Genomic DNA, 18,580 nt, shown 5'->3' with positions numbered 1-18,580 from the left:
TTAGTGTCAATCTCAGCTGCTCTAACAGAGAATGGAGAAATGTCTATATGCAGGTAATGCAGCTGCATTGGGGCCTGCAATGGTTTGGGGCCCACACGGACAGGCCCTTCTTTATCAATTAATTTTATCTCACCATTATCGTATCAAGAGATCTCGAGCTTCTCAAGCACTCAGTCTACAGTATACACGGGGCAACTAAACTTTAATGGTAAGCAGAAAGTGTTTATAGTACTCAATGAGCCAAGTCATCTGCTGCATGGTGTCACATACGTGATGTCATTCATTCACCAAATAAATACAATACAATAACAATAACAGTTTTACATATACATGCATATCGTTTATTGACTCACACCTATATGTTACATTTCTAAATTAAGTTTAATTAAGGATTAATGGTAAATTTAAAATTCAAAAATGTGCAAATGTGCCCATGTGGAATTCTGGGTTATGGTAAATATGGACATGCGTATAACTGTGTAGCAAAATCCACACAGAAGAAAGACAGCAAGATAGTAACTTAGAAACAATGGAGTACAAACACAAAAGAGGAGAGGAGAAAACTGAAAGAAGCAGCCAAAAAGAGAGATATCAAAAATAGTCCCTTTCTTTAAAAAGAAAGATGACGGGATAGCAGTATCAAGCAGTAGCAGCAGCACTGAGCAAGAGCTGAAGACGCCTGCTAGTGCTAATGCTAGCACCAGGGCGCCATCTGGAGATGGCGAAAACGACATGCACAAAACATCTCTGTGTGAGTTACCCACGGATATTACTGCTTTTCTTAACAATTCCAGTGACTGTAGCATCTGCCAAACGATCCTTTCCCCAACTGAAGCTTATTGAATCTTACCCGAGGAGCTCAACGGGACAGACCCGTTTAATGTTATCTGGACTTGCCACACTATCTATCGAGAATGCCTGTGCCTGCCAGCTGGATCCAAAGGATTTAATAGATGACTTTGCACAGCGAAAAGCCTGCGAGTGTGCCTATGATGTAAGTATAACTTATTTATTATTTATTTGAATATTTATTGAGCATTTACTGAGTATTTTCATCTGTGTCAAGGTGCACTGTGTCACTGATTATGTTTTCATCTTTTATGCTGCTCCAACACCAGATTTCAAGTAGGCTAGTCTATCACTATCTTGGCCTTGCTATTAAGACTCCTCTCTTCTATAGCATGGCAGTCTGTTTTCCTAGTAATCATTTCATGTAGACATCAACTGCGCAGTGCATTTCACTGTTGCTGGTCATTTTAAAGCTGTGTGCTTTCACTTCTTTCATTCGCTACTGACAATTACGTTATGTTATGTCTGATTGTGATATGCAGGACCCACTTTGACCATCTTGTATTGTGGCCTGGCGCTACTTTTGCTGTTGAGTAATAAGTAAAGTAATGTAACTTTTACAATAAGTAATGTGTAATCAGTAATTGCAATTTTCGAGTAACTTGCTCAACACTGTTTATTTCACTAGTATATATGCTAACGCTCGTGCTTCTTGTCTGTCTTATGTCTTACTAGGGAGTGTTTGTCTACAAACATGCCCTCCTTACAGCTTCTGTGTATGCATGGCGGTGGTGGTGTAGGAGGAGGAGGAGGTGGTGTATGCGTGTGTGTGTGTGTGTGTGTGTGTGTGTGTGTGTGTGTATGTGGTAGAGAGGGGTCTGGAACATAATGTGAGAATCAGCATCTGACAGTTCCATCACAACATCCTGTCTTCCCATTAACAAGGCAAAGGTTCAGCATGATTTGCTGGTGAATTACAGTAGACATTACTTGTGTGGGGGCCATGGACACATCAAAGTCATCAAAAGACTAGCTCTAAAAGGATGGAGGCCTTCTGCGGTTTTAATGGTGGCTGTTTGGGTTTTTTCGTGCAAGGCTTTTAGTTGCCCACGTGTTGCATTACTGTGTTTATCTTTGTGTTTCTCTCACTGTGGGGGGATATGTGGGTAGATGAGGGGGGGCGACTTGCAGCCCTCACCACAGGGTTTTGTTTAGGCCCAGGGAGAGAGAAGTACAAAAAGAATGCAAGAAAATTATGCAAAGTTGTTTCTTTGTAGATTGCACCCCCTTGATCAGCAAGATGGTGTTAAGTTAAATCTTTGCTCTAATCAATGGTTTTTATGAGCGCTATAATTATATTAACCACAGAAGTCAAGAACTTCACATTATGTGGCCGCAAGTCAACAGATTATTATTTATTCTTTTGCACCTGTACACCTGCAAGATCCTCCACTTCCCACAAAAAGGAAAGAATGAGAAATAAATCAAAATGTGTGTTTTTTTAAATTAGTTTTACATTATTTTAAAAAACATTTTTATTTAATATTTATATTTTATTTCTGTCTTATATATATTATAAAATATATGACACTGGAATGTCTTTGCATTGAAATATATTGCCTGCATCAGTTTTCCTTTTTTCCAACAATATACTGTATAATATCCTGTTGCTATGTTGTATAAGAAAGAGGATGTGAGTGTTATGGCTGGAAGTTTAGGATGGATTTGGAAAGCTTCTCTTCAACCCCAACATGAACAAAATGCTGATGATCAATTGCAGTTGTCACCCAACTGTAACACTTTAGTGGGTCTGTGCACCTGCAAAAGTGGTAAGAATGGTAAGTTGACCATTTGAAATAATTTGTCAAAGTTTATTGGTCCTTTATCCCTTACCTTACCTTAGAATTAATGCTGGTTCTGATCTCAACTCTTAATCCAAAATGTCTTCAATCTAAATATCTACTTTCTTTTCTACTGATTCTTGAAAGTGAAGCATATACTGTACAAACAAAGAGACACTACATTGTTAATATAGACTGACAGCTATAATATAGCAGGTGGCAGTAAGCTGTTTCCTGATCTTCGATGGTACCACTGTTGCTTTATTGCACTCATTGCTAGCACAGCAACTCACTCTGCTGTAAATAACATCCATTCAGCTGATGTCCGTCAGGCACTGAGCTTTCCTTTTTCCCCCCCTACATTAAAAAGAAGCCTTTTCACTCCACTAATTCCCTCTGACAATAGCAGCCAAATCATTTCTCAGTGGGCTCAGGGTCTACCAAAAGAGATAGTAAAGTAATTTTGGCCAGGGAAAATGAGCGCATTAGAGTGTAATGCCCTGCTCAGGGAGAAAATGTTAGTGGTATCAACAGTATAAAATCGTGTTGTGATAATGTGATAATGATTATGAGGATGAAAGAATTACATAGAGAAGAAGAAGAGGGCATTAGATCAACAGGAAGCCAAAGAAATAAAGAAATCTGGCAGAGGTAGGTAGACGCAGGTTAAAGGATGACCACAGGTTTGTGGGAGGTTGGTCAACAGCATATGAACACCAAAATCTCCTAATGATCACCAGCTGTGGTGCTCCAAAAAAAGCACACAAAAGGTATAAAATAACATTGGTTAGCTGTACACCAGCATGCAACAAAACTATTATGTGGCCTATATGAAAATTGAAACTACACGACTCAATGGAGCTAATATAGTCAGCAATAAATACTGTATGCATTTGCTGCAGTTATTTGCACCCATAACCAACAACCTTCACTTTCTGGAAAACACAAAAGTAACAAGCCAGGATTTTAGATTAGGCTCAGGGCTGTAGCCAGGTTTTTAGAAATACTGAGATCATAGTAAGTAAAAAATTTCCCAGTCCAACCACCCAAAGACATAACTGACTAAAAGTCTGTTATATTTTTCTGATTATTTACATTCAATTATTTTTTATTTTATCTTAAGGCTCCCTTACATGGTGCAACTTTGGGCTTACTAAGACAGTTGACAAACCTGAGAGAAACAATGGTAAAATCTTTAGTTGTAAATCGAAAACAGTGTCCCTGGATCAAACTGTGATTCAAACAAATCATCCACCAACAGACGATTTTGAGATGTAACTATTACCACTACTACTACAAACCAATCAGAATATACCATCAAATAACGCAGAAAAGATTGGCTGGTGTGATACTTCAGTATTTCAAGTGTCATTTTCTTAATAAAGTTTTAGGTGGAAAACAATCAAATGTACACACATACACACACACAAACAAAAATGATTGCAGTGGAAAAATGTGGTAAATGTAGAATATAAATTCCTCTTAAGATTATTAAACAACCAAACAATACAGAGAGAGAGAGAGAGAGAAACAAAGGAGCATGACATTCGTGTTCTACGGCTGCTTCAAGAATGAAAATAGTACTGGGTTAAAAAAAAAATTTAAAAAATCACAAGGGGCTGCTTTGGTGTGGGTGTGTTGCTAGAGGCACTAGAGATGAAATATGATCCAGTTTAAGTAATAGTATTAATGAGTTTGAACGCTTATTACACAAAACACATGATTTATGTTACTGACATGATTTTTACAACTCTGGAAATAAGTCATGGTGGCGATCATTTTATCCGATGCTCACGAGGTAAACACTAGAATTAAACTATGAGGCAGGTTCAGCTTTTTGCCAGATGACTCTGCGTTATTTTGTTGAAACTGTCGCCATCATGACCCTCCACAGAGGTCTTGTCAGGCTGAACGCAGCCTTAGGAAGTGTGGGATAAGCTTTTGGTATTGGCCACATCCTCAGTGCAGCCAAAAGGGAGGGATTAAGAGTATACCACACTTTTGCTAAACTAAAGCCCTTATTTAAAAGTCAGTCTGCATACTTTGGATTTTGCTAGTGGGCTAAATGTTTAGTATGCTACAAGTGCTAGCAATGAGCACCAATGCCAACAACTCACCAATCTTGTAAATATCATCAGTCTACATACGCATGATTCTGGTATCTACGTATCATGACACTGACTCTACAAAATGCTTCTTGTTCAGTCTACAAATGGGAATTGAGATTGAACTTTCCTTAGTTTAATTTTTTACACATACTTTTAAACACAGGTTGAGACACGTATTGTGTAGAGGGAAGTGGACAAAAATAAGAAGTTTAAGAGAATAATGCCCAATAAAATAAATCAAAGAAGGAAAGAAAGAAAGAAAAGCAGATATAGTGATACAGGAAAAAAAGAGAAGAGAAAAGAGCTGAAGGGTCAGTATTAGACCAGCATACCATAGACGTAAAGGATGTAGTCGTCAAAAGACTCCCCCACTGAGTTGGATGCCACACAGCGGTAGGTCCCATTGTAGGACTTGTTTAGGTTTTCGATGTAAAGATCACCGCCGGTGATGACGGCGTGGGATGGCACATCGTCATCCACCTTTACCCAGTTCACCCGCTGTGGCCTAAAATGAGAACAACAGAGTACAGGTGACATATCAGGGAACAAAAACCAAGCACTCAATCACTAAGAGTGGAAGCGGCGGTGATAGATGATGTGATCCTTTAAGTAACAAAACCCAAAGTCTAAAGCACTGTTAGTGGCCCCTGAGGGCTGCAATGTTCACTAAATCCCAAAGAACAAAACTGTTGGACGGAATGAACAAGAGTATTTTGCTAGTCTTAGATCCTTACCACTTCAGCCTAAAGAATTTGTCCTATGGTCTGTATTAGCACATTTAAAAGCTTTATTCCTCTGGGGAGCATGAGTGTTCTTAGCATGTCTCACAATATCTTGAGTGCGAGTAAATTATATCAAAATGTGTACCAAAATGGACAGAGATCATCTGGGAATCATAAAAGTGTTTTGTAAATTTTTTATTTGAACAAGTGGGCATTTTGGCTAAAGAGGGAAGGTCATCCTCTGAGCTCTATCAGTATCCACAGCAAATTTGACATTCATGTGACCTTCACATGGACCAATGTGTTGACTAGAGTGATATAATTTCAGAATACTATGAAATTCATCTTGCTGAGGCTTACAGCTTCATTGCAGTAGGGTTTCCATCAAAATCAACATTTTTATGGACTTAAGTTTTGCAAAGTTATGGATTCATTTTGTAGTAATGGGAGAGCTGTATGATAAACAATGCTCTATGTTATGTCCACAACTCTTCTGTGTAGCTTGTGGTACCTTGCAGGTGATCTGGAATGCTTACCGCCATCGATATCTAATCTCTGGTACCTTTTGATTGGCCTTTAAAAAGCTGTCTTGGGGCCCACCCACACACACACAGTAGCAGTACTTTCAGCCACCATTTTCTGTTTCTTTGTTTATATCTTGTTTTGCAAATTACATCTTGTTTGTGACTCCTCTGCTTCCAACCTTAAGCCAGGGTTGTAACACTGACATTGGGGATTTCAGACCAAATTCCCATTATCCTTGTCACAGGATCATATTTTCTTCTTGTTTTGAATTTATCTTTTCATGTTAACACAATGCTTTTTGGAAAACAACTCAGTTCTTGGGATGTTGGAGGATTTTAAAACTGCCAAGGAAAGTTCTCTCTGAGCATACTTACAACTATATCTAAAAGAACCTCTAATACCATACATTTGTTATTTAATAGGTGCTGATCTGTTAACAGATAACTAGTTTGTTATTTGTTCAGATTACTAGTTCTCTTAAGATTATAGTCTTGCCTAATTTTAAATTTACCCCATTTAAAAATAAGATCTAGTAACTGTTAACTAGAAAGAAGGCTAATCAAAGAGAGCTAAAACATGAAAAACTAGACACATTAAAATGACATTCCTTTGAGTACAGTTAAAATCAACAATGACAGTAAAGCAGCTTTGTCTTCAAATTGCAGGCTTTCCATGCTTGTATACTTGTGAGTGTTGCTGTGTAGGTGGGCGCCTACCGAGCGTCTGTCTTTGTTCTCTTTTCTACCTTGACTGAGGTTTATGGCAGGGTGACAGATTCCATTTTTATGACAATGAGCTCAGAGCACCAAGAGCCACCGAGGGTGAAGAGAGAAGAAAAAGACAAAACACCTCTATTTTGCCGTTGCAACTTCCAATGGCCACTGCCAGCTACTGTTATTTCCCCTGAGCGAGTGCTGATGGTCCCTCTTGTTGCATTTTGTTGTGGTGTTTTAACTTGTTTCTCTCCATTTGAAAACATTTGGTGTGGAGGGAACAAGCAAATGGGAGTAGGGGAAAAAATACAAGGCAAAAAATCTAGGAAAAGAAAATATGAAATAGCAGTTGGAGCTCAATAGCAAAAACAAACAACTCACAAGAGCATTTAATGGCTATGGTGGACAGCTTGAAAGAGAGATTGTCATGTCTATTACAAATGCTCTCCAGATGAAATGTAAATAACAGATATATAAACATACACCTTTTCCTGAGATGGAGTGAGAGACGTGACCTAGAAAAAATAGTTTCTATTAGCATGGGATGTTGTGAGAAGGGAAAAGTGAATCTGGAGGGGGAAGACAGACAAAGATAGACGAAAGAGGTAAGATGGGGCTGCAAGGAGAGAGGAAGGGCAGGCGTCTAGAATACAAATGGCTGCCTGCAGCCGGGGCCCCCTGTGCTATCTGCTGGTAATGACTGCACAACTCTCAGCAGCTCTAATGAAAATGACTTCCAATTCCCGGCTCACTGTATTGATTGTGTTTTCATCTTTATAAAATGAATACGGGTAGTGAGCTTGTGCGTAGTGAGCTATGCCAAGTATGAAAACTGCAGGAGGTTGGTGGGGGAGTCTGAAGTACACAGTGTTTGGCTCTGTGTGTATTTATATGTTCTTGTACGTCTACCCTTCAGAGAATTATACAGTTTAAGACCCTCACAATGAGAACATTTCTCACAAAAATGAAAACAGAATAGGTTAAGGTTTTGGTCAAGTTTACACCAGTAGAAATTTTGTTTTTCTTCTTGTTCCTTCAGTTGTCAAGAGAGGGAGAAGATGTCATTTTAAGGATTTTAACATGTTATTTTATATGAAACACATATTATTATTCCAAGCAGAGTAGTTTTGAATATCTTAAGACATGTCTGGAGGGTGTAGGTGGTCAGCCTTGTTTGTTTTTGAATTCAATAGAGATAGCAGTGGGTTGAATACAAGTGGGTAGTTCCAGGTCTGAAAAGTGAAGCCAGTGCGGAAGTGCTTTAAACCTGCATTCTCTCTAATGGCCAGCAGGGGCGACTCCACTGGCTGCAAAAAGAAGACTGATTGTATGGAAGTCTATGAGAAAAGACTCACTTGAATTATTACCTCAGTAAACATTTCTCATTCGCCAGTTTCAAGTCTTCTTCAATACAGCATGATGTTCATTTTGTAAATTATGGTCCCATTTAATTTAAATTGGATGATAAAGCAGGGTATGCTTTAGGGCGTGGCTATGTTGTGATTGACAAGTCGCTACTATGACGACAATGTTGGTTAGGTAACTTAACCATGACATAGCCCCAGATTCACAAAGTATGGGTGTAGTCGTAGCAGTCGCTATTTCAGTGTGGTTTTTTTAGTTCATGAAAGTTAAAGTTAACATTTTGGTGGCCTAAAGAAGTCTTGTTCAGTGTTTGGTTGTACTAAAAGACCTTCTAAGGCTAGCGAAAATCAGCATGAGCATTATCACAGTTAACCATAGACTGTAAATGCACTGTGCTAACCAAGCTACCTGCTAGCAGCTAGCAGCTAGTGTTAGGGTCAGCTAAACCCTCTCATTCAAATATTCTGACCACTTCTGGCTCCCAAAATCCAATTTTATGCTGAGCATAAAAAGTATCACAATGCCCATTGAAACTGAAACCCACAACTGCAGCTTAGTCAACTTCTCTTCTGTCCATTCATATGCTCAGTCAAGAACAAGGTGCTTTCTCTCCAAGGATACAAGATGACAGTATTTTATTGTGTTTTTTGTATTTGGACATAATTGTTATTGATCATCTAATGGACTGTACAGTGTCTACACCTGCTTCAACAAGTAACAATGTTTAATGCTCTCTTGTGTCTTTGTGTGTTCTTGAGTCAGTCATACAACAATGTCCATGACAGCTTGCTAACATTAGTCTGGAGTGACATAACAGCTAACTATGCTGGGGACAAACATAAGCTGTGTAATCAGATATTTGTGGCTCTTTTATGCTGTAAAGTTTCTACAGACATTGCAATACATTTTTTTTTTTGGTCAGTGAAACTGCATGGGTTGCCATTAAAATCCATTGCAGTTGTTCTGAATCCAAGATGACAGTTTCCATTCTCTTCCAAACTGCTAACTTTTAAGAGCTACTTTAAAGGCCTATGAATGATTATCTGCTGCCAAAATCATTTTAAAGTGTTTTTAAAGGAGTGGGCCTTTTTCTTTAAGGTTGTCATTTATACAAATACATTTGAATTTACTTGTACATGAAAAGACCTGTTGCATTTCAACAACCCTGAGTTGGCCACATTAGTGTTTCTGATGTAATATTCATAACTCCAGCTTCATCTAACGATTATTTTGTTCTGTTTAAATTTGAATTGCCCTGTCAACAAACTAAGGTGATTGATGCCAACAGCACCGACTGTATTGATGTTGCGATAGTTCGTCATTTCTCCTGCCTGAAGCTCTCAGACTTTTACTCACATCTGAGTGCCCTAATAGCTTCATTTGCACTCTATTATGTCTCATATCACAAATACCTGTCATCTAAACAAACTAGCACTTTGATTTACAGATGATATATGTAGAACGATCACCTAATGAGTGACAAACAAGAGCGTTCTACTTTCATTAAAGGATTGATTAACACTAATAAAGGCCACAGTAAGTTCATTTTCAACATGGTGGCAAAAATTACTTGGGGGCTGTTCTCTTTGCTCAGCTCTGTGTGCCACAAACAACCTTTTAACTTCACAAAACTGACTTTATCTGTGCACATCCAGTACCTCAAGTCCATCAACATGCTCTCTCTGTCTCATACAGTTTCCCCAAGCAACCTAAGAAAATTAGCACTCTTTACTACAAAAACACCCCGACTATTCAAACCTCTGGCTAGATTTGGAATATAAGAAGTTGAATTCTTTCAGAAACATTCTGATATTTTAGTCTAACAGTCTATCTGTGTGGATACAAGAGCACACCGACATAATGCCCTCTGACCTGAAGGTATGAAAGATGTCAGGAAAAGACATGAAATAGATCTAAAAACCCAACCTCTTCCTGCCAGCCATGGAAGGAAAATGGACAGTTTTGGAATTTACCAACTTTATTCTCCTTCCTTGGTAACAACTTTCTATAGTATTGGATTCAGTTTATTTGACATTTAGCTGTGTAAGTGTATTATTTAGCGGTGGTCCCATTGCCATGATAATGCCTTCTTAATAGATTTAATTACAAATTAGAAAATTAAGGTTTATTGATTTTTTTTTGTATTATATTTGGTTAATCAATATTACAGTTTTATCACTGGTTTTCATGATGTGTTGATTGGCACTGGTGACAGAAATGTGTGAGTATCCAATTTGCAAGTGTGAAACTTTCAGATATTTGATAGGAATAAAATGATCTCCCTTTTTCTCAGTTTTCTCCTCATATGAAGAAATTAATTAGTAACCTAAGGCGTTCTCCCAAAAGAGTGCCAAGGATCCTATTTCTTAACACCTCTTAGACTATAAAAGTTTACAACTCTGTCTGGCTTGGCTTCTCCTTTTTGCTTGCTTGCTGACCACCGCTGCAGCGTCGCCTGTGTTTTTGTTTTTGTTTTTTCAGCTTTTCCAGCCATTATGGCCCATGTTGCATTTCAGGTGTTTTTATTTTTCCCTGAGAGATGCAATCTCCAAAAAGGAATTCTCAACTAAGAAGAAAGACTGCGAAGATGAATAAGCCACAAACCAAGCCACATCATTTGCCATTTGAGTATCTATTAACTTTTTAATCTCCTATTTTATTGTGTGGTCAGGATCAGTTGGATTAACTTTCATGAAGAAGTGCTGAACCAAAGCGCTTTACTGAACCTGCAGCAGTTCTCATCTGGTTGTCACCCTGGCAACCTGAGGATCACCAAGTCTGCTTCGCCTTACTCGGCGCTTTCCGGAAAGCTCACCTCATCATCAGCCCTTCATCATCCACGGAAACAGTAGGAAAACCATTTGGCATGCTTCTGTTTCAGAGTTCATGCAAAATCTTCCAAAAATAAAATGTTGTTGGCTTTAGAGTCTTGGCCCCCTTGTTGCGCTTTTAACTCGTTTTTGATAACATTCATTCATTAATTCATTCATCCTGTCAGCATAACTTGTTAATTTAATTTACCCATTCATTCATACATTCATTCATTCATTCTAGTTGTATATATGCTTAGTGTCCCCCATTCATCCCTTTCCCTTGGTATTTCAATAAATATCCTGATTTATCACCAAGTTGTTGTATTTGTGTATTTGTTTTCAACAGAGATGGAGATCCCTATATTCAGAGTTGACAACTTTCAGATATAAGATTGATTAATTTGATGCATTTTAATTAATTAATTGATTAATTAATCAATAGAGGTGGTGCCCCTATAATTCTATGAGTGCATAATATTAATTACCAAGTGTTGTATCTCCTACATCGCTCAGTATCATTAATGCCCCTCTCTGCGCTGTCCTCCGCCCTTTAAAGGAGTGATAATTAAACACCTGCTCAAAAATATCATAGTAATTCTGATGTGTTTGATAATTATAGGCCAGTTTCAAATTTCCTCTTTGAAAGTCCTGAAAAAAAGAATAGTGGCCATTCAGTTAGCTGATTATGTATCCAGCAGGGGTCATTTAGAACTATCTGGCCTCGGGTTTTTCTGTACCCTTAAGACTGGCTTAGTCAAAGTTTCCTTCTCTGTGACATGTAGTTGTATCAAGGCAACCATCTCATCCATCAGCTCATCTCAAACTCCTAATTGGAAAATCTCCGCTCCCTGTGAGGAAATTGGTTCTAGAGCCAATAGTGAGTACAACATCTCATAACTGTCAACTTCATGTACCAGCTTTGGCTTCTTCACCCACAGAAAGGTGACATTTCATATTCCTAGAGCAAATTTTAATTGGTAATTCAACAAAATCTAAATCTGCTCTGACCCAATCTCTTGCCCATCATGTCTATGTCTATGTCAGGAGCCAGTTTGCAGCCCAGAATTGCAGCTTATGGTCGGGACCATCTTTTCCGTTTGAAGCCAGGACCTTCCATATAAGGAGGTCCTCAAACCGAAGTGAACGCTAGCTGGCAACACCAAGTGGTGCACACTTAGGCTAATGTTAGCTTCTTTAGCTAAATTGTGCTAACAGGGCAGGTATTGTAATCAAGCAATATTTTGACAATAGTCCAACTCATGTTGTGATTAAACCTTTAACACCAGGGACTATTTTTGATTGTTAGACCCTTGCGATTCATTTGAACAAAAAGTTTGATTGAAGGATTTCAATCAAGGCTTTTGCTATTGAGCTACAACTGTTTGATGAAGGATTTATCACTCTGTTGGACTGCCAATCTACTTTGAAGGTACAGAGACGCCATGTCTATAAGGTTTTGGTTGCATTAAGCATTGAACTATAACAGAGCTTTTTTTAATGACCTAAATGTCCAATAAGATGGGGGTCAAATCTATTGCATACATACAGTATATTTCATGCTCACATTCATATAAGTTTGTATCAGTCTGTGAAAGGTCCACATAGTGCTAGCGTCCTGCAGGCGGAACAGTGGGTGGTAAAAAGTTGAGTAGATTTCTGTTTTGTCTGTTGGGATTGTGAGTTGTACATGTTTACATTCTCTTTTAATGTAACTCAACACTACTTGCTGCTGCTGCAAAAGTTCAGTGCTCATCTTTTCTCAACTGCAATGGAAAAACAGTAAGACACAGTCAAGGTATGTGGACGGATACATAAATGTGCATCTATAAGCAGGTACAGTAGGCTTGCTTTCCTGCCCATGGCACATTTTAATTAGTTAAAACGTGTGTGTGTGTGTGTGTGTGTGTGTGTGTGTGTGTGTGTGTGTGTGCGTGTGTGTGTGTCGTACTGGGGTTTGCCTTTGGCCTGACACGTCAGTTCCAGGTTCTCTCCTTCCCTGGTCAGACCCTGAGGAAATTCTACCACGATCTTTACCTCCGGTTTGTCTGAAAGGATGAGAGAGAGACAGAAAGAGAAATAAATGCTGGGACAACATAACAGATAAAGCAATATCCATCTTCCCTCAACATTCACATTCTACACCTCTGTTCTTTCTGATGGATTCCTATTTGCAGTAATGCTGTTGGTAGCATACATAAATATGAAGGTAAACATATTTTCCCACAAATTCTGTCCATATGCAAAAACATCTGCATCATTATTTACAGTACATTCAGTGGTAGCATTTCAAATGCTAAAACTTTTCCAATTGGTTCAGCTGGACACATCCTCAGAGATGCTGCAGAGACAAGAAATGATGTGGAAGTTGTGCTTGTACCATCATGTAAAAGCATAACTGACAAGTAACTTTACTAACATGTAATGTTCATATATGTTTGTTAAAGGGCTACTCAGTTTATTTTTTAATGAATTAGTCAATGAAATGAAGTGAAGCCAAGTAACTGTTGAAATGAGAAATAATTAGTCTTCTTCTTACAAATAAAAGTAGAATTTATAAGCAATAAAACCCATCCATGATCAGTTCAATACACTCAAGAGTTTTGCTGCTACAGCCTTACCTCTAGTCTGGTATGACCAGTTGCTTATGGTGGCTAATATAAGCTCATGTCTACTTAATATTCTTTATATTATATAGATGTAGTCAGTTTGCTGACTACATGACTCCTTTGTACTGTTACTGTTACATTATGTTCCAGCGTTTATTATTATGCACCATCACATTTTCCGCATAATACATTTTCTAATCAAGTACTTGTTTTCTATCAGCTTCCATGAGTGCATAACTATTTTCCTTCACACAGAAAACACAGTAACGCTGCTCACCGTGATCACAGAGATAATCCCTACAGGTTTATAGATTCAAAATAACAATAATAAATGCAGCCATAAAAACAACAACAACTATTACTTGCCCCAGAGGGGTTGGAGTGTCAGAGGAGGTCAGGTCGAGTTCATGTTGCTAAAATGCAACTTAACTCTTGTTATGATTGAGCTACATGCTACACAAACTTTGCTCGGTCTGGGTTGATATGACTTGACATCAAACCATAGACTCCAAACCTCAGTCAAAGAGTATATATATGATTCAAAGTGTGTTTCCTTTAGATTCGCCTACTGCTATTGGCTTAAACTAAACCTGCTCTTCTGTTGCATCAAATCACTTTTCAGCAGTGTTGGGTCTACTTGGGGCATAATATTGATGGAATTTTAAATCATTCTAACACCAAAAAACAAGCCAAAGCTTTGGGGAATGATCGATGTGGTGCGGTGCAGGACCACAAGCAGCCGTGAGTATGTCCAAAGAGGTTACATGATAGAGTTGCTACACAAAACAGAAGATGCTACTGAAGAGCTGAGGCAGCTGGAAAGAAAATATAACAATGTTGTTTTGACAAATCAGTGGGGTGCTTTGACAGTCACCGCTGTGCTATTCTTTACAACTACGGAGTTTCTATTGTTCCCATTCTGTTGACTGTTGCTGGTGTTATCAAAGCCTTTTTTTCATCTTGGCGTGAGAGACTATCCTTTATTCTGGACAAAAATCTAATGTTTTATTCAATCTGTCATGTAGTTTAGGGATTGAGTTTAGTCTCACCGTGTACTGAAAGTTAGACTAAGACAAAAACAAACTTAAAAAGTTGGTACATATTGGTTGATAATTCAACACAATGAGGTGCCCCGTTATAAATAAATAATAACTTTAATATTGACTTAGGGTTTGGGAGACCTTGGAGGGAATTATCACACGTATGCTGTATCATGTTCAGTGTTTCATAGGAAAATTCTCATCAATCAATAATGAATATCCTTCATTTATTGTTAGAATTTAATAAGAAATGTATGCATTCTCTCCAACAATCTCCCCTTCATCAAAAGTAAGATTTGTGTCACAGGCATCCAAATTAATGGCCAACACTTTTGTCAACCCTAACCCTAACTCATCAAATTAACCTGAAGACCACAGTTGAGTGTATACACTCTGCACTTCACTTTCAGCACTTTACTCAAAATTATTATTTTTAGTTATCGTACATTAGATGGTGTAGATAAGTCACAATAGCATGATTACAGTTTTATAATTTTGATGTAAATTATTCCTGTTCTTTTCCCAGTTTTCAGTAGCCTAAATGCAAAATTTGGTACCTTCCATCAGCCAGTAGACAGAGGGATCAGGCTTGAGTTATGTTTTCAAGGGGGGCAAAGTTCCACACTGCTGTCCGACCTTCTCTGCAACAAACAACACATGTCTGGCCATCCATCTGTCTAAATCACGCCCTGTCAGTGGCCAGCATTCAGTCTTGGTGATGGACAGCAGATGGGAGAAAAGCCAAGTCTTCTGTTCAGTGGGCATGCATGGGTTTAGACAGTAGCCCTGTGGTTTTGTTTCCACTCCAGGCACTACATGGCATCCTGCAACTTTTTTCCTCTGCCCACAACGTCATCTGACCTTGTCGCCTCAGAGCCATAAACATGAAGGACGCCAGGCATCTGTAGGTTGTTTTGACAGCCTCAAGTAGTTATGGCGGAGCTTTCTTGTCTCTGCTTGATGGAAAAACACACACTGCACTGCCAGATCCGGATACTGCCACTTCAGTGGAAATGAAATAGTCTCTACTGTGTGCAAGAGGGCCATTATCATTATGCTAACTGAATTATTTGCTTTATTGTATGCCTCACCTCATAAGCACAGACAGCACTATCCATCTCTCCGCAGCCAGCTGACCTTAAGGGAGAAACAACCAGGCAACGGAGCAAAACAGCTTGCTTTGCTTATACACATAAACATTACAGGCTTATTTAATTATGCTGTCCTTTCACCATGAGCTTTTTTTTTTTTTTTTCCAAATTTCTTACTACACAATGCACTCCATTCCACTCACAAATTGCCCACACAGTGAGTGAATGGAATGTAAATCATCTCGTATATCTTAGTAATCAGTAAACAAACTTGTATGTGTGGTAGTAGCACGAAAGTAGACTTTTTTTTTTATATAGGTCCTGTAGTTTAAAATTTCCTACAAGAAAATGACATCAATCTAGATTCTTAAGAAGGTTCCTGAAAAATTAAAACATGTAATTTCGTACTATTATGTCCTGAACTACATTAAAGGAAAATAGATACTACAGTATTTTCAGTAATACTGCTTAACTTTTCTTAAACAATTTACTTCATGTTATCTGTATTTTAGAATATGCTGGTTAGAGTTTTGATGGACATATTGATGTTTGTGGGTTCTTTTTTCTTAATTACCCTATACCAGTATTAGGCACTGTGATTTTTACAGTAAAAATTACAGCCAATGAGCCACCATTTAAATTTCACATTTTGAAAACAAACAACATAAATACTTTCTCCTGTGTTTCTTTTGTTTCCCCAGCTGTATCAAAAACGTACTGAACCGTGACGCCAAAGCTGAGGCAGGCACTGAGCCATGGATTTGTTTTATACAACCCCAATGTTCAATTAGTACACTTCCAATTAATTCATCTCAATTAATCGCTATAGCTTTTAGTCAGTGCATATAGAGAGGAAATTCCTCTAAAAATCAACAACTGTTTATGAACTTTTCCCTATAATAAATACCTAATTACATACTTCTTTCCAGGAAACATCAACAAGGAAATATTAGAAACGAACCAGCAAAATAAAGTGTTAGATCCAAAAGTAGTCAAATAACATAAATTTGAAAACATCACCTTTCACGTTTCTATATATATGTCCCATACAAACAGTAATATCTTTCAGTCAACAAGCTACAAATGTATTATTAAACTGTACGGCAGAGAGATCACAGAGAAAGTAGAGTGCAGGACTGACTCTGCCTGTTTGTTGCCCATTGCAGTATATGCAGAGCATGACAGCAGAAACCCCTGCATGAAGCAGTGTGAGACGCTGAGCTGGGTGATCCATGTGAGCTCCCTGTTATCAGAGGCCAGCAAAATGCCATGCTGCCTCTGTAGATGAACTGATCTCCTCTTCTTGCTCTACCAGGGAAAGGTCAGATAGCTAGAGAGGAGTTGTTTTTTTTTTTCATAGAATGCTAGGGCATGCCAGAGGCCAAAGACAGGTTACATTTGCATTAAGTACATAAAAAATGCATCAAATGTATTTATCATTTTGCATCAGGTACATGACTGAGGTTTATTTAGTTACTTGTCTACAATCTCCAGTGTAATGGTAAGGTCTGGGATCTTCACTTTTCATTTGACCCACCTATTGGCCTAATAAATGCTTTCTGTTGCAAACACTCGGTTTGTAAGAAATGTTACTGAGTTTAGTTATTTTTTTATTTACCATTGTCACACATGGATTTGTATTTGTAAAACAATAACATAGGGTGAGAATGTGTGCACAAACAGTTGGGGAGGTGAAAATTAAAAACAAGGTGGGACAAAAAATCGAAGCAGTATTTTTATTTTATGTTCTTAGCCAATTTCACTAAGTGGGCACATTTTTTTTCATTCTACACACCTACTACACCTGCTATATTTAGAGTATAATATGCCAAAGGCTAATTTATTAGTACTATAATAACTAACATGTTTTTGTGTGCTCATTTTAATTATTATTTTACTAACTTATCCATACATTTTACAGTTAATTTCTCTGACTTTATGTTCTTTTCATTAAATTCTTTACTCTATAAAAAGCAGTTTTTAATTGGAGTCGTATAAACATAATTATTGCAGAGTGTATTTCTGACATCTGATCATCACTGATTGAGATAACATTAGTGATGATGGTTTACAGGTGCATGTGCAATGCATTAAAGACATTTTTTGTATGACGGGCAGATAGTAAAATTGCACATTTTTTGTTATTCTTATTGAGACACCAGCAAAGTAGACTAAGGTGTTTATATGCAAAGATTTATAAATGTGCCTGCAATGCATGGTTAATTAAGGCAGAGGAAATCAGTCTCATGAGCAGAATTGGCTGCAGATACAATATTTGTACACTTCATAGCAGTATATTATCAGGTAACTGTGTCTGCAGTGTACTTTCATTCTTCTTGGCAGGTGTTTTAAAACTAAAACTACATGGTCCAATTTAACATATTTTTGACCCCCAAATGACAGTGGGAGACAATATGGTTAATACTGATGACAGTAGGACAGAATCTTGTAATGTGAAGTCAGTAAATTGTGTTTGTGAATCTTTATAGTGATGATTAAGGGTAAAAAATAAAACTTTGTAGACAGAAGTGCAAAGGTAACCTGATACCGTACATTTATATTTAATTGGAAGATGTTCATAAATGTGCTATTTTTCTATTTTTTTTTTTGTACTTGGTATTCATCACACATGGAGATCTTTTCCCTCTAATGACAATGCCATGCAGCAAAATTTCAGTTGGGAGAAATGTGGGAAATTTATGTCATTTAATTAGTGGAGATGGAACAGTCTTCTCTATAGCAGTCCAATGTTCCCCTTTTACTCATCATAACCTGTGCATGGAGATGATATCCCTTCAATGACATATGTGTCATACACCAACATTTTAGTTAGGAAAAAGTAGCAAATTTATGCCATTTAATTAGTGGGGATGGAACACTCTTCTCTATTGCTTTCCAATCTTCTGAGTTGAGCTGATGAGACATTACAAGACAGAAAAAAAAAACTTCCATAATGCTGCTTGAATA

At 37.9% G+C, this 18,580-nt stretch overlaps 1 protein-coding gene across 4 annotated transcripts in view; it reads right to left on the bottom strand.

The window, feature by feature from the left end:
* Positions 1-18,580, bottom strand: part of cadm1a (cell adhesion molecule 1a) — a 411,670-nt gene that overhangs the window by 54,298 nt on the left and 338,792 nt on the right. For all 4 annotated transcript variants that reach the window (XM_042430719.1, XM_042430721.1, XM_042430720.1 and 1 more), the window contains 2 exons: positions 12,825-12,921; positions 5,071-5,243 (listed from right to left, as the gene is read on the bottom strand). In XM_042430719.1, coding sequence (XP_042286653.1) covers positions 5,071-5,243; positions 12,825-12,921 — 270 coding nt within the window. The remainder of the gene's footprint in view (positions 1-5,070; positions 5,244-12,824; positions 12,922-18,580) is intronic.

This window comes from Thunnus maccoyii, chromosome 13, assembly GCF_910596095.1.
Source record: "Thunnus maccoyii chromosome 13, fThuMac1.1, whole genome shotgun sequence".
Classification (NCBI taxonomy): domain Eukaryota; kingdom Metazoa; phylum Chordata; class Actinopteri; order Scombriformes; family Scombridae; genus Thunnus; species Thunnus maccoyii.
The sequence above is the reverse complement of the archived record's forward strand: the minus strand, read 5'-3'. Positions and strand labels throughout refer to the sequence as shown.